This window comes from Chinchilla lanigera, unplaced genomic scaffold, assembly GCF_000276665.1.
Source record: "Chinchilla lanigera isolate Chin_1 unplaced genomic scaffold, ChiLan1.0 scaffold00154, whole genome shotgun sequence".
Classification (NCBI taxonomy): Eukaryota; Metazoa; Chordata; class Mammalia; order Rodentia; family Chinchillidae; genus Chinchilla; species Chinchilla lanigera.
In genome coordinates, this window is record NW_004955555.1 from 1,644,695 (window position 1) to 1,668,566 (window position 23,872).

Below are 23,872 nucleotides of genomic sequence, written 5' to 3' on the forward strand. Positions count from 1 at the left end.
ACATTGTTGTGGGATCCAGGCCCTCAGCTGGATTCCTTGATCTTAGCATGTGGACAGATTTCCTGCACTCTTTTGTATATTGTTCTTTGGGTGCCTCTTATAAATAACCATATAAAGTGTGTGTCCTGTATTATATTGTTCCCCTTGCAAAATAAGCCCCAAACCAACACAAAGTCAAACAATCAGAATCTCTTTATATTCCAGGAAATAATACAAAATAATGTGTGTTTTAATAAAAAGACAGGCAGCTAACAGCAACTGTGCAGATAAGTTCTTTTGTGAAAAAATTTTAAGAGACTACTGCCTATCCTTAAATTCCTTTCTTTCTATAAAAAAGAACTATTAAAATGATTGACAAATTTTGAATTAAAAAACTGAAAACGTCATCCATATCTAATTTCAACTTTATAATAAATAGATTACAGGAAGATGTTTGGGAAACATCTCTGTACACGTTTTGTTGCAACAACAAATTGCATTAACCGGACATGCTGGTGCGCACCTGTAATCCCAGCACTCAGGATTACAGGAGGATTATGGCAAGTTCGAGGCCAGCCTGGGCTACAAAGTGAGCTCAAGGCTAGCCTGAACTGCATAGTGAGACCTTTTCTCAAAAAGACAAAAAAACAAAACAAACAAATTGCAAAATGCTTTGTTTTTGTTTGGTAGAAGTTAAGTGCCACACTGGAGCAACTATGGAATGTGTGGAAGGTTTATGGTTTATGATAAAACTTTTCCGATTTTTTATAGGCCACATTTGGAAACTTTTTATTATACCCTTGTTTACATACTTATATGTCTATGATTTGTTTCTCACTTTCAAGCACAGGAGAGAAGCCCCACAAATGTGAGACGTGCGGCAGGGGCTTCAGTCAGAGTTCTCACCTGCAGGACTACCAGGGAGTCCATGCAGAGGAGAAACTGTACCGGTGTAAGGTGTGTGCAGAGGCCTTCAGTTGGAGTTCACACCTTCAAGCCCATCAGAGAGTCCACACAGGAGAGAAACCCTACAGATGTGAAGATTGTGGGAAGAGCTTCATCTGGAACTCATATCTTCATGTTCACCAAAGGATCCACACAGGAGAAAAACCCTATAAATGTGGTCTGTGTGGGAAAACCTTCAGCCAGATCTCACATCTGCAGGTTCACCAGAGAGTCCATATTGGCAAAAAAACATAAAATGTTTTGCCTGTAGGAAGAGCTTTAGTAAGAATGTGTGTCTTCAGGTTCACCAGAAAGCCCACAATCTGGTATGTGTGATGAATGTAGTAAACGTGTTTTTCAGGACTTAAGACTTCTCATCCTTAGAAAACCCACACAGAAAGAGTAATTTTTAAATGCTGTATTTTAAGAATTCATGAGTGAGCCAAGTTTTTAAGTTATTTGAATTTTTTGAATTCTATTTTTCTAACAAATATGACCTGTGTTTCAGGCAGATCCCAGAATGTTCTAGTTCTTAAAAGAACACACAGCAGAGAAACCCTCTAGGAACAGACGAATAAGAATTTCAGTCAGAAAGCCAGGTGTGGTGGCACACACCTGTAATCCCAGCACTCAAGAGACTGAGGCAGGAGGATTGCTGCACATTCAAGGCCAGCCTGGACTATGAAGTGAGCTCAAGTTCAGCTTGAACTGCTTAGTGAAACCCTGTCTTAAAAAGACAAAAAAAAAGGGGACTGGGGATTTAGCTCAGCAGCACAGCGCCTGCCTGGCAAGCGCAAGGTCAGGAGTTCGATTCTCAGTACTGGAAAAAAAAAAAAAACCCACAAGAATATCAGGCAGATAATCACACTCAGTGGAGGTTACACAGGATAGAGGCCTTAAAAATGATAAATAAGGTCAGGAATTTAAGAAAAAATAATGATGGGCTGAGCTTGCACTGAGATGCAAGCTCTTTGGGGCAGAATCTTTGTCTACTGCTGTGTGGTCATGATGATGAACCAGTGCCTAACAAATAGCAAGTGTCCTGGAATTAGGTTGGTGGAGAGTGACAACATATTACAAAGAGAACAAATATTTTAAAAACCTACTGAACTCAACTCCATGGAGTCATAATAATTGTACTAGGAAAAGGATTCTTAAAGAAACCTTAGATGTAAATGCAGGGAAATGATCATTTAATAAAACCACATAATCTATTGTCTTAAGATTTTTGCAATTTGATCCTGCTTTCTTTTGAGCTTCCCTTTTCAAGCGGTAATGAACTCAAGTGTTTACCTTACCAGTCTGGCATGGTGGCACATGCCTGCAATCCCAGCACTTGGGAGGTTGAGGAAGGAGGACCGCCTTGAGTTCAAGGCCAGCCTAGGCTACTTAGCAAAATCCAGTCTCAAAAAAACAAACAAAAGTAATAATAAAATATTTATCTTACCATTCCAAGACTTTCTCTGCAGAGTGTATTATCAGTTGCATGTAGTGTACTTTTTGCTTTCTCTTTTGGGGGGTCTTTTGTGAAAGAAACAGATGGAAAGGGGGGACCCTGGTTTTTTATTTTATCTTAATGAAAAAAGGCCATGCAAAAAAAGGGACCCTTGTACTGCATTTTGAATGTGGAATTGAGGTGTTAGGTGCTGAGTCCACAGGGGTAGGGGTGTATCCAGCTCAGCGCCTGGGCCACGCTGGCAGCCTCCCCCGCTGGGTGGTGGCTGCCCTCTGTGACGGCCCTGCTGGGTCCTGGGTTTCCCAGCTTCTACCTGAGCACTGGGGCGGCACTGAGGATCTTTCCTGCATGGCTGTCTGTGAAATGATTCTTGCTGTGGGGAGATAGGAGAAACTGTAGGAAGCTGAGGCATGAGAATTCCCAGTTCAAGTTCAGATCAGGCAATTTAGCAAGACCCGACCTTTCAGTGTAAAAAAGGCTGCAGAAGTAGCTCAGTGCAAAGCTGCTGGGCTCAATCCTCAGTACAAACAGCAAACAGAGTGGTGTGGCCTCAAGCAGGGTCCAGGTCTGCTCGCTAACAGGTGCAGTGACAGCTGGGGACACACAGTTGCCCGTGACAGTTGTGCTCTGCTACAGCCATGGTTTGTTATATTTGTCAGGTGTTGCTAGATTCCTTCCAACTGTAGCAGTAAAAACCTGAGTCTTCCCCTTGGTGCAGAGTTAACTGCCTGGATTCTGGGCCATGGTCCTTGTGTGGGGCATGCGTTCATATAGCCTGGGCAAGTTCAAAGGGAGTGATGCGTGGCTGACCCCCCAAGCGCCCTGGGACAGGCAACGCCAGCAAGTGGCACACGCTCCACCTGCCCCTTTCGCAGGTGGCAGTGCCCTGTGGAGGTTCTTGTGGTCTGTGAGCTACACCAAGAGCCCGTGTGGGGGCAGCCACCGCAGGGACTGAGGTACCCTGCAAAGGGGTTGCTTGGGATGTGAACTCTGTGCTTGTTGCCTTGCTGCTGTTCTGACTCACTTCCAAATCCAAAGAGGCACCAGGGACCACTGGTTCGAGCCCAGGGCCACAATGTGAAAGGAAAGGAGACTGCACCTGCCCTGCCCTGCCCAGGGCCACAAGGAGCCCAGGTCATGGATATTTTGGATTCAAAGTCTGAAAGGCCTGGGTAACTCAAGAGGGCTTGATGAGCACCACGCTTACCGGTGCACCAAGGCCTTATGCTCAGAACCCCGAGCCTTAAAAATATGGATCAGGCCACTGTTACCTCCTGAAGTGGCTCCAGAATACTCCAGTCACTTTAGACATCTTAGAGAAAGGCTACTGCCTATGGACAGTGTAGGGATCCCCTGGGTTCTTGCTGTACCCCAGGGAGGAACGGTGCTGAGAATGAGGAAAAATTAGACAAGAGACAAAAAGCTGGGATTAGGTGGAGGTCCCCTCTCTTCTGAGTGGAGAAGGAAAACCCACGTAAGAACAGTAGAGCGTTTATTTATACCCTCCAGAGGTTGATTGACTTCAGCCTCGCCGCCCAGCCATCAGTCAACAAACTACAGCGGCTTGTTTACATGTTTCGAGGAGCTCCCGTGTTCTTGGGCTGCCTTCCTCCTCCCTTCCTCCTGCAATGTCCCAACAGACAGGGCCACTTGGGACCTTGAGCAGTTTTGTAAACAAAGGCTAAAAACGGTCAGGATGAAAAACTAAAATGAGAGGGAAAGATCAAAACTATTGTAACTAATTTTGTTTAAAAAGAATGCAACAAGACTTCCAACAAGAAGTAACTGCACCGTTCTGGAGAGGCCGCTGTGAGTCTGGGTGCAGCCCAGGCGCTGGAGGCAGCACCGCCTCCCCCCTCCCTCCTGCCCCTGTGACTGCCTGGGAAGTTCATGCCCTGGGATTATCAGCTGGAGAGAGAAGTTAGGAAATGTAGCCTTAGGCAGCTAGAACCCTAGTAGGTCTAGGGAGGAAAAAGAAAATAGAACTAGACTGGGGTGGGAGGGGATAAGTGGTAAATATGTATATTTTTATAACTATACAATATATAAGTTATTGTGGATTTATATAAACAAATTAAATTTCCATTATTTGACCCAACTGGAAATCCAGAATTCACTAAAAAGAACTTACATAACAGCAAAAAATTAAAAGGGCACCAATTGGTTTTTGCATCTCTATAAGATAGGTTGAAAATTCAGTATTATTTAAAATTCACTTATATTTCTCAGTCATAGTGTTCCTTGCCCCCAAATAAACCGGAATGGGCGCAGACACTCTGACACAATAAAGGAAGTCGTCTTTGGCTCTTGCAAACCTCCTGACTAAAAAGGGGACCCCATGGGCTGGGCGTGTGGGTCACGAGGAGAATGCTTGAAAAGCTTTTAGTTTGATCCACAGCTCCACAAAAATACAAGAAATTAAAATGGGGCCCCTGTATCCCCAGTTAAAATAGTTAATATGGTCCTATGGGAGTTAAAACAGGGCCTTCAAAGATTAAAATTTACATAAAACTTTAAAGAGTGATTATTCCATTCCTTCTCCATTTAAGAGTCCAATTTTGCCTCTTCTTAAACCTGGAAAAAAACAAAATGCTGTAGTCCCATCTGTTAAGTCCCTCATACCTATAACAGAAAATGCCCCCCCCCAACCAATACAGTTCAGTTGCTTAGTTGCCCAGGTGACAGTTCCTGTTCCAGTTCCGGTTGCTCCTGTCTCTTAGATACGGCTGGTCACTGTGATGAACGTTGTATAAACCCATCCCCAACCGACAAGCCATTCTGCCTCTGTACGTCCTGCTTGCTTATCCCATAGAAGCCCCTAGACTGCCAGGGATCAGGGCCCGATATTCTGGGAATGATCCCGATCCATGCCCATCGATGTAAATGAATCTGCCTCCAAATCCTGGCTGTCGTTTCAGTGTTTCTGCTTGCTGTTGCATACCCAATACCAAATACTATTAAAATTGCTAACTGTACCCAACCTACAACAGGTGGCTATCTTACAGTTAGTTATAGCTTGGATGGAAATGCTCTATTCAATGCCTATTTTTATTTTATTTATTTATTTATTTTGGTTTTTTTCCAGTACCAGGAATCAAACTTATGACCTTGCACTTGCCAGGCAGGTGCTGTGCCGCTGAGCTAAATTGCCAGCCCCTCGGTGCCTATTTTAACAGCCTCCCAGCCAAGTTTAACTGCAACTCCAGAGGGACTCAACATACCTCACCTCAGGGCACTGCCCTTGAATACAAACTGGGCAAGAAGAGCTGAACTGCATCTGCTTTTCCCCAGGAGCACTGGTATGACGTTACATCGACGTCCTCCTCTAGGGAGGTTTGCTTTACACAAGTCCAACATCTTGTACTCCTGTTGCGGTTCCAGTGACCAGACTGTCCTCAGTTACAAATTTAGTCCTACTGATGCTGTTCTTCATTATCCAGCCCACCTTAAATGGGGTTCCCTCTAATAATGGGCTGTAAAATGTGTCCAAATTAAAATCATCAGGTAAGCAATCCACTACACTACCAGTAACACATACCCCAATTAAGGGCCATATGATTTAAAATCTATTTGCAAAACAGCCCCTCATTACACAGAGAAACCACTAATCTTTACATACACCTCACCAAACTGTATTCCCTCCACCAGTATAAATGCCAGACCTGCCTCTTGGCCCAAGGAAGGGGAAGCTAAAATACTATTTATCGTCAACATCAATGTTCTTTAGTTCATTTGACACTTGCAATGCCATTACAGTATCGTTAGAGACCTTGCAGCTTCAGATGCACGTGAACGGGAAACCTAGTTATGGGCTGGCCTATAAGGGCTCCTTAATTTCTGCATTCCTTATTTTCATCATTTTAAAAACATTGCCCAGAATAACTGATACATTACTTTGTGTTTGTTTGGGTTTTTTGTTTGTTTGTTCATTTTTTTAGACAGGGTCTCACTGTGCAGTTCAGGCTGGACTTGAGCTCACTTTGTAGCCCAGGCCGGCCTGGAACTCACAACAATCCTCCTGCCTCAGCCTCCCAAGTGCTGGGATTACAGGTGTGCATCACCACGCCCAGCCTACATTACTTTTTAAAAGACTCTTCCATCATCACCTCAAAGTTTCCTTAATTTGTTGATAAGCCTTCACAGGGCTTGTGATACTGACCATGTTTCCAGCTCCTGTAGACTTGGAGCTTTAATACCTACACAAGAATGTAGACACCAGAGCCCAGTCTGACCCCTCGTCAGAGTGATCCCTCCAGTTGCTCAAGTTGGAGTCCTTTTTTCCTGTTTTCTTCCTCTCCTTTGTTAAGGACCAGCCTATTCGTTGTCACTTTGTCAGAGGAAGTCAGTTACCATTTCCTTTCTAATTAAAGCCTTTTCCTGTTTTTTTAAAAAATGTAGACATCAGACACCCTCTGTTCTGGAAAACCAGATGCCATGCCTGAGTCTCTCTGCGTGGGCTCCCCACTAGCCCTTCACAGGGGCCCTCTCTTCTGTTCATGCAGAAAAGCAGGCCAGCCAACCCAGTCCTCACTTGGCCCAACCTCCGATATCAAACCTAGTGCTCTGGGCTACTGATCCCCAGTGAGATGCAGACAGCGAGGCCAGCCCTGCTCCTCAGAGCCCACTTGTGTATTTGAACAAGCCCACCCTAAGTGTGCCTGTCCTACCTTGCTCAGTGCTCCCCACGGAAACCATAATAAGGATTTCTGCCTGCTGTCCCATTGCCCTGCTGACCCTGACACTGTCACGCAGGCCCCTCTCTAACAGGCCCGCCTTTCCCTCCTGGAAGTGTAATAAACTCTTCAGCAGCAATGGGGTCCTGATCTACTCTCCCTGCCAGATTTCCATTATTCCATTACTATGCTATATTTTAAAAGTGATGTCACATACTCAACCTGTATAACTCTTTGTTTTCCCATAAACACTTAACTTGAAACTAATCTTGAGGCATCAAATCCAAGTTAAGGAATATTCTACAAATAAACTGGCCTGTACTCTTCAAAAATGCCTATTTTATGAAAGGCAAGAAAATTGTTGGACCCAGATTAATGACTAAAAAATAAAAATGGAAATTTAATTGCAGGGCATGATACACCTGAGGTTAGATCCTGAAATAGAAAATGCCATAACCATATCATGGGACAACTATATAATGAGTAACTGTAGGTTAGGAAGTATCTTTTTTTTTTTTTAATTTTTTTTTTGGTTTTTCTCTGGTACCGGGAACCGAACTCACGACTTTGCGCTTGCCAGGCAGGCGCTTTGCTGCTGAGCTAAATCCCCAGCCCCAGGAAGTATCTTTTGTGACTGCTTCTGTGACTGCCACAAGATACTGACTGGTCTGCAGTGATGGTGTGAATTTCAGGGTCCGATGAGAAAAGGCCACAGCACTTGAGCCGGTTTCTCGGGGATCTGGCTTTGGCTACCATGTAATGTCCAGTGGCTGTGACGTCACCATGCTGGAGAGGCCACTATGTACAGATACACCTGAGGAATCGAAGCCAGGGGCTTTCAGTCCGGGCACTAGACGCGTGAACAAACAGGTCAGGATGCAGTTACACTAGACTCCAAGAACATAGGGGAATTCTTGGTAGAATTTATGGGCCTTTTCTTAATGTTTAGTATATACTCAACATAAAAGTTTTAAAACATTTTTAAAAAAATTACCAACAAGTAGAAAGAAACTGCATAATACTGTTATGGCTTGTATCTAGACGTCCCTCCCAAAGCCTCATGAGCTTGTACGTGGGGCTTTTCGGAGCAGGCTCAATCTAGAGTTCGTGATCCTGGGATGAAGGGTGTGTGGTACTAAATTAGGCCACTGATCATAATTAGCATATTTCTGGGTGTGGATAATGGAAGCCCCACCCCGGGTATGGGTGGGACCAATCAATAGGCTTATGGCCTGGATGGAATATAAAGGGAGAGGGAAGCAGACCTGCTGCTTGTGCTTGCTGCTTCCAGCCTGCCTTGCCAGGAACTACTTCTCTGTGATGCCCCTCTGCCATGCCACCCTGCCTTGGCTTCAGCTGACTGTGGCCTGAAACTCTGCAAACTGTGGGCCAAAACAAATTTCCCTCCTTTAACTTTGGGTGTTGGGTATTTTTGTCTCATCAATGAGGAAAGTAAGACATACCCCCCCGCTTTATTTTTATGTTACTGGGGATTGAACCCAGGTCTTCATACTGAGCACTCCCTGCCCCGCTCCTTTTTTTTTTTTTTACTTTGAGACAGGGTCTAAATTGTTAAATTTCTCAGGCTGGGCTCAAACTTGCGATCCTATTGCCTCAGCCTCCCACAGTGAGGGGATACCAGTTGTGTGGCACCATACCTGCTTATAAGGCAGTAAGATTATATACACATTCATGTACTACACACACACACACACACAATGACACAAAATCCTATGTATCTACTTTTCTGAACATTCCGGGTGTCTACCAATGTCAATAATTACAAGTTAACCTGTTCTGCGTAACATTCACTGCGTGGAGAAGCCCCCAAATATGCTGAGAGCCAACTGATGGACACAGCTTGCTATTTCCAAATGTCCCTCTGCACACACATCAACAGGTTTATACGCCACTTAATGAGGCGAAGCAGATTTTCATTTATGTATAACTTGTTTCAATTTCACTGCTTTGATAAACTTGATCACTATAACTTTCTGGTAAGTTAAAGAAAACAAGTATCCCACACTCCCTGCCAGACTACTGGATTTCATTCTGCACATTATCTTCACACAGATGGTCATCTTTAGGTAGACGCCTATTAATTGGATCATATCAGAAAGGCTCTAATATTTTTTTTTTTTGTATCAGGAATCAAACTCAGGACCTCATGCTTGCCAGGCAGGCACTGCACCACTGAGCTAAATCCTGGGCTCCTAATTTTCTTACGAATGAGTTCCTGTCAGTATAGATCCATGTAATGGCTGTATATTTGAGCATAGATTTAGTCAAATCTTCTATTTCCCCTTTTTAAAAATTTAGAATATCCTTATATATCATCCTTCTCACCTTTGCCACAATCTCCTGAGCAACTTGTCTAGTGCCAAGACTGCCGGATCAAAGGGTATGTTAATACACCGTCACCAACTAATCTTCCAAAAGCTCATGCTGTTCATTTGCACCACAGGGTGTCAAACCCCAACCTACCAAATTCAAGTTTCTGCCTTGTCCCTCCCCCAACTTTAAGGAGAGGAATAGCCCTGGGCATGAGTAATCTGACAAATCTAAGGTCCTTGAAATCCCCTGCTATGGCCTGAATGTGTCCCCTGAAGTTCCTGTGCTGAGAATCTGATCCCTAACACCGCAGTGCTGAGGTGAGAACTTGAAGAGATGACAAGGTCACTATTGGACTGATGCTGTTATTGTGGAAACAGGGTCCTTATCATGGGAGGTGAGTCAACATCCCTCCTCTCCCTGCCTCCTTGCTCGCCCACAGCCTCCGGCCAGGAAACAAAAGGGCACTAAAAAGGGCCTTGTCTTATGCAAACCCCTTGACCTGCAACTTCCAGGGCTTGACTCCAGAACCGTAAGAAATCAATTTCTGTTCTGTATGAGTCACCCAGTCTTGGGGATTTTGTTACAGCACCACAAAACAGACTGAGACACAGTCAAAGCTTTTCTTTCAGAAGTCTAGATGGAGAACTACACATAAAAAGGGAATCTGACCTAAACTTGAGTGAAGATAATAAGAAGCCAATCAACAAGATTTAAGTTTACTAAGAAACTGTCATCAGTAACCACTTTTAACATTTTGTTACAGTAAAACTGTACCTTAATGAATTAGGGCACCCAAATTCTAATCATATAAAATGTAGTATCACATTAATAAAAAGTGCTTTTCAGTCTATAAAGTACAAACAATACTAAAAATTACACTGTATACAACTGATACACTGTACAAAGAACTGAGGCTGTGATGGGTGGGAGAGATTTGCAAGTCTTTTGTCCAAAATTTGTACTACTGTGGGTGGCAGTATGTTTTGTACCTATTTCCTAAAACTGTCATTAAGGCTACTTTCAGGATTCCTTATGAATATAAATTAATAAGTATAAGGTAGGGAACTGACTAGCATCTTTATATACTGGTCCTAGTTATAGGGATTTTCTCCATTTTTTTAGAAACTGCTGGGCCTTATCATAAGCCCAGCACAGCCCTGCATGGCAGAGACACAGTGGGAAGCACCTCCCTCGTGGGAGTTACACTTTCGTTGACATCGTTCTGTCAATCATACTTTCGTTACAGTCCTGCCCATAACCTTCATTTATAAGGCCGCTCTCCTGGTACATTCTGACAAATGTTAAGATTCTTCTGTTGGATCACATCCGCAGGATGGTGACCCTTTGGAAGTTTGGTATAAACACTGACCACACTTATAGAACGAGTACGTTTCTCTTATGTTAAATCTGACATTTGTAAGGAATTAATCTGAGTCATTAAAGCACAGCATTTAAGGAGCTTCTGAATTCTGGAGTCTTCTCCCCCTCAACCAGGGCCTTCTAAAGGAGATGAAGGCTACTTCACACCTCGAAGTCTACAGGTTCCCTCCAGTGTGGACCCTCTGATGGTAGACGAGATGTGACCTCTGACTGAAGCCCTTACAGCAGATGTCACATATGTAAGGCCTCTCTCCGGTGTGGACCCTCTGGTGTGTGTGGAAATGCGAGGCCTGACTGAAGCCCTTCCCACACTGCTGACACGTGTAGGGCTTCTCTCCAGTGTGGACCCTCTGATGAGCACTGAGCCCCGCACTCCAGCTGAATTCTTTCCCACACTCCTCGCACTTGAATGGTTTCTCACCAGTGTGGATGATCTGGTGGACTTGAAGATTCGACCTCTGGCTGAAGGCCTTACCACACGTATCACATTTATAGGGTTTCTCACCAGTATGGACTCTCTGGTGGGCCTGAAGGTGTGAAGCCTGGCTGAAGCGCTTCTGGCATGCATCACATTTGAACGGTTTTTCCCCAGTGTGGACACTCTGATGGGCTTGAAGGTTTGAGGCCTGACTGAAACCCTTACCACACTCCTCACACTTATAGGGTTTCTCTCCTGTGTGGACTCTCTGATGATTGTGGAGATTCAAGCTCCAATTGAAGCGCTTCCCACACACTTCACATTTGTACGGTTTCTCTCCAGTGTGGACTCTCTGATGGGCTTGAAAATATGAACTCTGACTGAAGCCTTTCCCACACACGTTGCATCGGAACGGTTTCTCTCCTGTGTGGACCCTCTGATGGCTCTGGAAGCTGGAGGCAGAACTAAACCCCTTCCCACACTCTTCACATTTATACGGCTTCTCTCCTGTGTGCACTCGCTGATGGCTGTGAAGATTAAAGCTCAAACTGAAGCACTTGCCACACTCGTGACATTTGTACGGCTTTTCCTCCGTGTGGACTCTCTGATGTGTATGAAGATTCGAGCTACAACTGAAGCGTTTCCCACAATCACCACATTTGTATGGCTTCTCTCCAGTGTGGATTCTTTCATGAGCTTGAAGATGGGATCTCTGAGTGAAGCCCTTCCCACACACCTCGCATTTATAAGGTTTCTCCCCGGTGTGGACCCTGCAGTGAATGTTAAGATCGGTGCTACGACTGAAGCCCTTTCCACAGCTGTCACACCTGTAGGGCTTCTCCCCTGTGTGAATAGGTAAATGAGCATATAGATGTGAGCTCTGATTAAAGCTCTTACCACACTCAGGGCATGTGTAGGGCTTCTCCCCCGTGTGGACTCTCTGATGAGTCTGCAGATTGGAGCTCTGACTGAAACCTTTGCCACATTCATGACACCAATAGCGCTTTTTCCCTGTGTGAACATTTTGTTGGACACGAAGACCGTAACTGGCGTCCTCCTCAGACGGACCGCACACAGGGGACATCCTTCCCAAGTGCACCTGCTGATGAAGTTCAAGACTGGGGCTGTCACTGAAAGCTGCTTCACACTCACTACACTGGTACATTCTCTGTCCTGGGTAAACACAATGCTGGGTAAGTGCTGACACCTTTAGGACATCTTCACTACAAGTACTGTTGCTGTCAGCTGCCTCCATTTTATGCATTACAGAATCATCATGGCGGTGGGAAATGCAACTTAAAATGTCAACACACGGAACCAAGATACATAATTTGTTTTTCGCCTGAGTTGGCTTATAACCTTTCTGATGGTTCTGCATCTCACTGAGATATATTTTACTCCAGGGACTCTGAGCCATTTCAGTTGGAAATTCTTGGTTCTCAAAAGCATTAGAATGATCCCCTAGAAGATTCACAAGACAGCTGTCCTCCACAGAGGCCTGACAAGATTCTTCTGCTCCCACATGGCTGGAGGAATCACACTGCTTGGGGAACAGAGAACTCTTTCCTTGAATATTTATGATGGAATCTTGACTTTGGGTTAGTTTGTTTAGAATATGTCTCTTGATTTGCCAGTGTGCAAGCTCTCCCAGCGAAAGACACCTCAACCCTGCTTCATGAAGAATCTCCATCTTGTTTTGATTCCTGCTTTCTAAAAGGACAAAAAAAAATAAGGAATTAAAGGCAGAAAGTGGCATCAGCAAGGATGTAACTAGGAAGCTCAGTCTTTATTTCCCTTTGGAAACATTAAAAGAAAAACTACAGGCAAGCTAAAATAAATGTGTATGAACTCTGAAAAAGGTTAACAGCAGCAAAGAGAATGTTGAATCAAGAAAGAGCCACATTAAAAATAAGAGATTTGGGATCAGCCCAGGGTGAGGCCTTCAGGTCTTCTCTGGTCTTTTCTGAGCATGCGTCTTGCTGGGCCTGTTGTACTTCTCTCCACTGTTCAGTTTACCCAGCTACTTTTCACAGTCTTGGCATGGGATGGGCTGAAGGAACCAGTGGTCCAGCTCCCTCCCTCAAACTGGAGGGAGCAGGAAACACCTTACTGGTACTATTCTAACCTGTCGGGGGTTACGCGAAGACTGATACGTTTTGCCTGACTCACAGCCAGGATGAGAAGATGCACTAGACAGCAACAGTGGGCTCCACTCAGCACAGCAGCAGAGGGACGGCAGACGTGCAGTGGCCTAGGGAACGAGAGTAGGTGTGGGGATGGACTAGAACACCAAGGCCCCCAGAAGCCAGGGTCTGCCTCTGAGAAATTAAGACCTTTAAAAGCAACTGCGTGTAAGACAAAGACAGAAGAAACAAACACCCAGCTCAGGCAAGACACATGCCCAGAAAATACTGGAGACCTTATCTCTCACCTGGGCAGATCACACAGCTCAAAACACACTCTATCAGTTAGTGAAGTCTTTCCTCAAAAACAGGAAGAAGGCATTACAAAAAGAGAGAGAGAGAGAGCCAAGTATGGTGGCACATGACTATAATGCCAGCACTCAGGAGGCTGAGGCAGGAGGACTGTCATGAGTTTGAGGCCAGCCTGGGCCACACAGTGAGTTCAAGGCCAACCTAGACTACAGGCTAAGACCTTGTCTCAAAAACAAAACAAAACAAACAAAAAACAAAAACAAAGCAAAACAAAACAACCCAGAACATTAAGGAAGGGACAAAAAGCTATGACAACAAAAAACAAAATGTCAACAGTTGTCATAGTGTGAGACCTCAATGTACAGAATAAAAAACTACTTGGAGATGAGAATTAGTTCAACCACCAGGAAGGCCAGAGGGGCTCTCTCAACTGAGAGCAGTGTAAGCGAAAGTTCCAGGAGGAGCACTGAAGTCAAGAACTCTCTGGCTTTTATTTAGCGTATCAGTTTAAGAGACAAAGGGAAAAAAAGCAGTTTGGGCAAGGAGCTGTCTCAAGGCTAGGCAGTTTTCTTGGGGAAAAGGGAAGGAACACGGCCAGAGACAACACGGTTCACTAATCTGAACTTGTTTAACCATTCATTTCTCACAGAGCCTGCATGCTTTCGTCCCCTAGTTTAACCATTCCCTCCTCTGTGAAGCACCCCACAAACAGTAAGTCCTGCTATAAATGTTAACAGGTTAAACTCCCCAATAAAAAGACACAGACTGAAAAGATGGATGTAAAAACCAAGAACCATGCAAGCTTAAATATCACATGGTTTCTCTTATACAAGAAGCCCAAATTATAAATAAAGAGCAAAATAAAAGATAATAGGGAGCAGGAAGATAGATTTTCTCAAATGTGGAGGGGAGAAAAAGGCGATGAAAAAAGAATTACTGCTTGTTACATATTCCACAGAAGGAGCATTATGTTCTGCAATCCTGTACAAATTTAGAAAAAAAATAAAGTATGTGATTAAAAAAAAACTAGGAACGAAACATATGTTTCAATTTAAGGACAGAAATAGGTTTATAGTGAAAAAATGGGAGAAGATATTCCACGCCTAATAAATAAAAACAAGCAGGGGGAGCTGTACTAATATCAGGTAAAATGAGCATTAAGTTAAAAAAATTTTTTTAAGATACAAAGAACAAGGGGCTGGGGATTTAGCTCAGTGGCACAGCGCCTGCCTGGCAGGCGCAAGGTCGTGAGTTCGATACCGGAAGGAAAAAAAAAAAAGATATAAAGAACATTATTTAATGATTAAACTCAACTCCTCAAGATTTAATAATCATGAACATACAGCTGCAGCACAATGTGACACAGAAACATTATTATCATATTTGCGGATGAAGAGGCAAAGCAGTGGGAAGTGACAGGAGAAAAATGTGGAATGGTAAAGCTAGGAGAATGAACAAAGCTTTGTGACCTTCCAAGCCTCTTAGAAAGGCTGGGTTTACCGAGTGCAGTGGGAAGCTGGGGAGGCCAGGAGCTGAAGGAGTGTCCAGATATGACAGTCAAAGGGTCTCTGGTTGGCACCGGAGAAGAGGTCACTCTCAACAGAGGCAGAACCACCAGGCTGTTACCCACCACGGCTCCAGCGGCACAGTTCTCAGGAATGCCTACCTCTTTGGGTTTGGATCTCTGTCATCCAAAGCTTTTCCTCCCTCTCCAACTGGGATATCATATCTGGTTTGAAGGACTGGTGTCCTGTGAAAAGACAAAGATTTATAGGAAAATGTTAAAGGCAAACAGTAGTGAAAAAATTCTGGTTCTTATCCCATAACATAAGCCTCTCCCCTGCTCCACCAGGCGATATGTACCAAACGTTTTCATCATGACATAGCGTAAGCAATACACTTACTATCATCAGACAGATATTATTATCATATACAATCTACTGAAATAAGAGATTCAATGATCTGTTTCTAACCAGTGCGTCTTCATCCCATCCAGGTCTCACACCCGTTACTGCAATCCCTACAGTTACTGCCACAACTCACAGCAGCACTGCCGTTACCACTCGAGTTCATACCTAAGTGCTGATTACTAAATTTCACGACCCACCGATGGATTACGATTTACACAGAGATAAGAAATAGGGACTCGGGAAGAGCTAAGGGCTGCTGTTCATTTGTACTTCATTTACAAAAAGTTTGCCTTGGAACAAAGGTTAGCAGCTCTGTCTCTGTACTCCAGCACAGGAAAACGGCTCTGAGGAGTTTCACTGCGGGGAGCGCTCCTGCGCGGAGGCCAAGGAGGTGGCTAAATAGCCTAAAACACCCAGCCCCAAACACCACCAAGTTAACAGCACCAAGATGGAGAAACTTTCCTCAAGGAGGTGAGGCCAAGGTGCGCAGCGAGCCCTCCTCACCCACGGAGAGCAGGTTCCTGAAGTTCTCCAGCATCACGTCCCGGTACAGCTTCCTCTGGGCAGAGTCCAGCAGCCCCAGCTCCTCCTCGCTGAAGACCACGGCCACGTCCCTGAAGGTCACCGCCTCCTACGGCACCAAACGTGCTCCCTCAGTGTTGTACGCACTGGCCACCTGGACCTAGGCAGCCCCTTCGGCAGAGCTCCTGATCTTTCCCTTCCACAACTCTAACAAGAACGCTTGTGTGTGGGGGGGGGAGGGCGGTCGAGGTAGGGGTAGCGGTTTGAAAAAAATACCTGGTAGATATAACATGGTGCCCTTTAGGTACTGAAGTCCCTAGAATTGTCATTGTTCAATCATGTTTTCACATATTTCATAATGTGAGAGTACCAATCTTGTCAAAAATGTGTTGATATTGTACCAACTGTGTCAGCAGTGCCAGTCTCCTCTTACTGGGCAGCACAGACCGACTATACCTTACCCAAAAACCCAAAATGCTCCAAACTGGACATTTCTGAGAGCTGACGCCATTTGAAGAGTTTTAGGTGTTAGAGCCACTTTGGATTCCAGGTTAGGGATGCTTCGCCAGTAAAGTCAATGCAACTGTTCCAAAATTCAAAAATCTCTGAAATCTGAAGCACTTCTGGTCCCAAGCCTTCTGGAAAAGGAGTGCTCAGTTGTTGTCAGTGCTCACCAACTAAGAGGCCCCACTGACTACTAACTCCCGGGGACAGATCATGCAGTTCGCTCTCCGCGTTCCCAGGAATGTGCGGTATGTGTAACCACGGCAGCGCGCAGCGCCAAGGTGAAGAGACAGCTCTGGAAACCGCTTGGCTCAGTCTCTAACTTCTTCATACCTCAGCTTCCTCATCTGTGTAACAGGCCTTACGCCATGAGGGCCATAAGAGATTAAACACGTGAAACCATGTAACGGGGGGGCTGGGGATTTAGCTCAGCGGCAAAAGCGCTTGCCTGGCAAGCGCAAGGTCGTGAGTTCGGTTCCCGGTACCGGAGAAAAACCCAAAAAAAAAAAAAAAAAAAAAAAAAAAAAAAACCATGTAACGGACTTAGAACAGTATCTGATACAGGTACTCAATAAATGCCAGGATCATCATCATCACCATCTATCTGATTCCATTCACGGCTACATAGTATTCTATAAAAGTGATGATCTACAATGTATTTAATCATTACACCTCCTACTACCCTGTTATAAAACTCAGTTTCACTGTTAAAAAAAATCATTACAAATAAACATAATTCAATAACTTTAAAATTATAAAGGAATACTGCAAGAACCATTTTTACATAGATCTCAGCCAACTTAGTCTGGTTATTTTGTTACAGTAAGTGCCAAAAAGTGGTAATACCACTGCCAAAGAGAAATGCACCTTCACTTTGCTAATATAATGGTATTTTCCCAATTACCTTGTCCTGTAAGAGAGCATAAGTATCTTTCTCCATTATCTTATTTTTTCAAATCTTGAATAATTTGGTAACCAATAAAAACAGTACTTTTTAAAACTTTCATTTATTTAATTAAAAAAGCGTTTACTTTTTTTTTTGTCTTTTTGAGACAGGGTCTCACTATGCAGGTCAGGCTGGCCTTGAGCTCTCTTTGTAGCCCAGGCCGGCCTCAAACTCTCAACGATCCTCCTGCCTCAGCCTCCCGGGTGCCAGGGATTACAGGCACGTGCCACCATGCCCAGCTGCACTTACATAAGTGCTTATCCCTTTACTTTGCTCAGTCCTACTGGGGTGACTTATGCATCGGGAAGATTCCTATCATGAATACTAAACCTTTCAGGCAAATGTAATTTCCCATTCCTACTTGTTATTTGCCTCATAACTCTATGTGTGGTGTTTTTTTATTTTTGTTTTTGTTTTTTGTACTGGGAATCGAACTCAGGACCTTGTGCTTGCCTGGCAGGCACTTGTGCCGCTGAGCTATATCCCCAGCCCTATGTGTGGTGTTTTTCAGCATGGAAATTAAGATGTTTTTATCTAAAGATTCTGCTTTTCTGCCTTTGTTTTGGAGTTCTGAGCATGTACATACTCAATGACCAGGGGACATAGCTGGCAAAAGGCCAGTCCCTAGGAGGGGAACAGGTAGGGACAGTGTTACTTCTGGGGCCCTTCATCCACCAGGACATGACAGGAACACACGCTACACAGCTCCAAGTCCCCAGATAGAGAGCTCTCTTTCCCTCCGGTTCTTCCATAGCCTAAATGGACTACCTGAAAAATCTGGCTTAGGCATTAAAAGTATCAGTATTAGCTGGGCACTGAGCGGATGCCAGTAGGTATTGAAAGGTTTACATCTCCCTCTTCACCCAGCTGATCCATGCAGTCACCCCTGGCAAGTCCCTACGGCTATTAGGCTTTTAAAAAATAAGTATGTACTACTTTAAAATACATGTTGAAAGGAGATATTTAACTATAAAAAATGACTTAGAATTAAAGAAAAAATTCTAGCTGCTCTTGTTTGCTTGAAACAGCTAAAATTACTTCCTCTGAGGTCAGTATCAACTGAGTCCTGTGAAAGGAGGCCACACATAACTCCTTCCACAAAATGGGGCGCCACACATGGAAAAACAAGACTCTAGAATGTAAAGGACAAAAATACAGAATCTTCAGGTTCTTAACTGGGGGGGGGGGCAGAAAACTGTCCCTGCAAATGTCTTCAAAACAGCAAAATTCATAAAGCACAGGAATACAAAGAATGAAGCAAAATAAAATTAAGCAAACTATGGAAAACGAAGCGACCATTTAAAATGTAGGTGAAATAAAACAAAAACTGAAAGCTCAAAACTGTACCCAACTGTCTGTCAATGTTTCCCCCTTTTTTTTTTGGTTTTTCGGTTTTGCTCCAATACCGGGAACCGAACTCACGACCTTGTGCTTGCAGGCAGGCGCTTTGCCGCTGAGCTACATCCCCAGCCCAATGTTTCCCTTTTTATTTTTAAACTTTTTTTTTTTTAAAAGAAGATTGTACCCAAAGTATGACTACGAATATACACCTATACGTGCACTGCGAAGAAAAATGGGGCAATGAAGGCTGCTGATTTTTAAGCACGTTTATAATTTTTTTCCTTTTAAATACAATTTAGCTTTTTACCCTGTTATTTGGAAATAAAAGGCAAGCGCCTGGCATGTAACACTTTCCCAATGCCTCTGGTGTCCTCTGACTTTTCCCAAGGATGATAAAAATGAGATGTCATTTTAAGAAACATAAAGGCAAACAACTTACCAGGAACTTGGTCATTGTTCTTTTTCCTTCTGGGAAAGAAAGCGCGCGGGCAGGTCGGGCTGGGGAGGGAAAGAGCTCGTGAGAGCCGCAGGGGTGCGGCGAGACCACGGCGCGCTTCGCGTGAACAGGAGCTTCTTTCTCCAGCCAGACACAGGTGTCCACAGCTTGAGAAGAAGGGGCGGATTCTCAGCACCTACCTAAGTCCCTAAGCCAACGGCCTTCCTTCGCTAACAACCCTTCTAACAGTCCTAACTTCAACGCTTCTTGTGATCCCAATGGGGCCGAAATGCCTGGGTTCAAAGTCTGCCATTTCCATTTATTTTCTGCCAATTGGGGCTGGGAATTTAGCTCAACGGCACAGCGCCTGCCTGGCAAGCGCAAGGTCGTGAGTTCGATTCCTGGTACCGGAAGAAAAAAATAAGTATTTTCTACCAACTAAGTGTGAAGCTTGAGCAAATTACTAATGTCTCTGAAATCCACCACAGCTACCTGTAAGTGGGACAGTAATGTCACTAATGCCCTCTGTTGTCTGTAGTTTCAAACAAGCAGGCGCTGCTACGCTTCAAAAACCTGCCCATTGCAAAGTGCTTTTCGGAAACTCAAGAGATGACTCTGGGCCACACAAGCAGTGGGGACCAGCAGTCCGTAACTGTGAGCGGCTCTCATATTCAGTTTGTTCCATCGGTAAGTTATCACGGACTTCGCCTCCTAAAAAGTGTAATTACTCGCAAGTGATAACTTGGACGCGCTTGAACAAAGTGTCTTTTCCAGAACGCATGAAACTAGCAACGAAGCAACGGTGTTGCACAAAATTTCTTACTGCCTCGCATCACGCCAGGCACTCTGCAAATCTGCGATCAAGCTAGTTTCTCCGTCCGGTATAAACACAGGGCCTTCCTCATGCTGCCGCTGGAAGAAATCTCCTTCCTAAAGAGGCAGCTAAAACGAGTTCAGAAATCTGGGAACAACCCCCAAGGCAGGCAAGGATCAAAGAGAGGGGCCAGCGGCTCTGCAGCTGGAGCTCCACTGCATCTGGGCTCGGAGGGGCTGGAGCACACGGGCGCCTTCCCGAGGATCACCGCAGAATTAAACGGAACCGCTAACACTTTACTACGTCCCTCGTATTGTTTTAAAGCATCGTACACATGGAAAATCTCGTTTAATGCTCACAAGAAAAGCAATCTGGAAGCCACGAACCCTTGCCGGCCACGAGGAAACTAAGACAAGGAGGGATGCAGTGACTTGCCCAGGATCTGCTGCAAGGAAGAGGCAGGGCTGGCTTGAGTGGAGGGAAGATTTGGGGCAGCCGAGAGCGCGGGAGACCCTCGGACTCAGGGCGGACGCGAGGCACCGCCTCCCGATCCCCGCCCCTCCCCTGGCTTCTCTTCCCCAGGCCACGGACCCAGGACCCGCCAGCCGCTCGCCCAGGCCAAGAGGGCTCCGAGAGGTCGCGCAGACCCGCGGCGCGCTCACCTACCCCCAGCGAAATCACCGAGCCAACCTCGCCTTCTGGGAGCGGAAGTGCCTCCGCCTGCCCACAGCCCCTGGACTCCATTTCCCAGAATCTCTAAACGGAAGTGCTTCAGCGCTCTGGCGCCGCTAGGACTACATTTCCCAGAATGCTCGCAGGTGGTTGGTTTTTGTATTGATAAAGGCGAGTTTGAGAGGAGTCATTTCTCTACCACTATTACTGTCAGATTCTTTTTTGTTTTATTTATTTCTTAAAGCACACAAAGAAGCAATTGGTAATTTTTAAAATATGCGGCAGTATTAGAACCGTGAGGCCTATATTATGAAAATAACTTCAACTCCCCAAATTGTTCAGGGGAAGCAAAAAGTAGGCTAAAATGGGAAAAGTAAGAATGACTAGGTCGAGCTGCGTTGGGCATCGACCTTAAGGAACACTGCACCTCAAACTTGTAACACACGCTGCTGCTCATATAGCACCAATACAGTCTGTTGAAAGACAGAAACGAGGTTTTTACTTCTTTAGGGGAGAACACCAATTTTCCTCATTCTTGTGCTAGCCTTTGTATTGTGACCAAATACTTGACAAAAACAATTTAAGGGAGGAAAGATATATTTTGTCTCAGGATTTCAGTCCATGATCAGCTGGCTGCATTGCTTTGCCGGCCGGGGTGAGGCAGAAATATTCTGGTGGAAGAAGCTGCCACTTTCGAGGCATCCAGGAAGAAAAAACAAAGGGACCCACCCCGGAAAAATACTTAGCCTTCAGAGGCGTGTCCCCAGTGATCTACTTCCTCAAGTAGGCCCCACCTCGTAATAGCCCAGAGGTTCATCCACTGAGGAGGTTAGTTAGCCCCCTTCACAATCCAGCCGCTGCTCTAGGCATCTTTTAATGCCGATCAAACTGACAGTCAGGATTAGCCATCACAAATCTGTTCTTGAAGAACAGCAGTGTAACATCAAAGGATACTGAAAAGACAAGAAAAAAAATCTTAATTTACTATTCTTGCTCCATGCAAATTAGTTGGGTATGATCTACGCAGTAGGAAAGGGGTCTTTTCAACTGTGCAGTATCCTCTTTACTTCTTCCCAAGACATCTTTTCATCCTTTCTCACCTTCTGATCATTTCATATTTTACACTCCTACACGGGGCTCTAGCAGACTGCCAGTCTCACCTCAAGCTTTTGGGTCATGCTCTTTACCTTTTCTCAATTTCCTGAATGCAATGATGCCACCTTGGTCCTAAATAGCTTGGAATTACAGAATTGCTACTTTGGAAAGATATCTCAGGGAATATTCCTGTTGACAAGGGTTAGAGTCTTTTCCTCCTTTGAGCCTGGAATTATACTTGTTCTAATGTTCTAATAGTCCTATACCCAGAGGAGGTGCTTTTAGTTGAAATCATAAATCTTGTTTTCAAAAGTATCTCTCCACCAGAAAATTCTATATTCTGCCCATTTGCCCTGGAAACACTATCGCTACACATACTCTATCAGAGGCCACTAGCTTATCTCAAGTTACTGAGCTATTAACTTTTTAGAACAACAGGTCACAGAGACAAAAATGTAAATGGTATTTAATATGCTACTAAATGTGCATCTTAATTTTGGTTATTGTATGTTTTGATTCTAGGATTTGTGAAATTATTTTTTTGTCTGTTTTCTGGAAAGTTTTAATCAATATTATTTCAAAGATTGTCAGGTGACTCAAGTATTTAGATCACCTAGGTTCTGTTTTTGTTCATTTGGTCCTGATCAGACTTGGTAATCTTTTGACTATCAGGTATTAACAATGAATAATTGTGACTTTGATGATTTTATCATCTTCCATAAAGGATACAGTTTTTCTCAGGCAGGCAGGTAGTGGAGAGCAGATCACCTTTATTTTATTGGTGGATTTATATCCACTAATGAGATGTAGGCCATGTGGATGATCTCATGCAGTTTTGGAAGGGAAGTGCTCAATAAAAATTAAATTTAAAATATCCTTCTTATAAAGAGGTGGGGAGAAAATAATATCAGTTCTCAATTTAATTCCCTGTCTCCCTAAAATATCTAAGATATGTGGAAATCATTCAGTCCACCATATAAACATACTAATGATATTTATTATTCTGAAGTTAATGCAAAAGTTCTAATTTTTAAAATAAGCTTTTAATAGAGCACACCTGGTCTTTTAAATTGCTATTGCAAATAAATTTGGAACATATGTGCATATATATAGAACATGATTTTCTGGAAGAATGAAGTCAATTGTGCAGCCTCTTTATCCCTAGATGAATGAGTAATCAAGAGTTCCTGAAACAGCTTTTTCTGAGCTCGTAGGCAGCGTGCACATTGCTGCTGGCCATCTGTTAATCGGAAGCCAAAATGCTTCCTAGTGCATAATTACGAAGCTGTGCTTATCATTTCAGACTGCTTTAAAAAGGAATGCTATAGTTGGGCAAACATTGACCTGTATTTTTAGTTTTCATCTGCTAGGTCCAAAAATGCATTCCAGTGCAGGAAGTAGGGTAGTGAGCGAGCTATGTTTTTTATGGTTCTCCTTTGACGAGAGCTACACATCTATGTATGAATTTTGCTTATATATTTTAAATTATGAATAGTACCTGTTATGTAAGTAACAATGATTCATGTGAATCTGCTATGACAATAGGTTACTTTGTGTTACTTTAGGAGTTAATAAAAAGTTGAAAAAATTAGGTTGTGCTGAGTTTTTCATTACATTGCTTTTTAGGGGAGTGAAAATCACCCATCTACAAATTAATACGTAAACACAGTATACTGTGCAGTGTTAAAAGGATGTGGTAGATAAACCTGGTGACAGTAAATATTGTAATATACTGATAAGTTAAAAAACTAAGTTAGAAAATAGCATGGTATAATTCCAGTTTTGAAAACTATTACATACAGATATTTCTGTACATAATCAGAGATATAGCAGACCAAGATATTTACCTTATATATCTGCATGGCAATTTTGAATTTTCAAAGATTTTCCCTTATCTGTTGAGTTTTTCTATACAATTCTTTTTTTTTCTTTCCTTTTTGAGACAAGGTCTCACTATGCAGTCAGACTGGCCTTGAGCTCACAGCAATCCTTCTGCCTCAGCCTCCCGAGTG

General features: G+C 43.9%; 1 protein-coding gene across 1 annotated transcript in view; it reads right to left on the reverse strand.

The window, feature by feature from the left end:
- Window positions 1-10,089: 10,089 nt before the first annotated feature.
- LOC102019337 (zinc finger protein 112) overlaps window positions 10,090-23,872 on the reverse strand; it is a gene marked incomplete in the record, with an annotated part of 49,906 nt that continues 36,123 nt past the window's right edge. Inside the window, 1 exon segment of the mRNA XM_013508735.1 lies at window positions 10,090-11,366. Coding sequence (XP_013364189.1) covers window positions 10,923-11,366 — 444 coding nt within the window.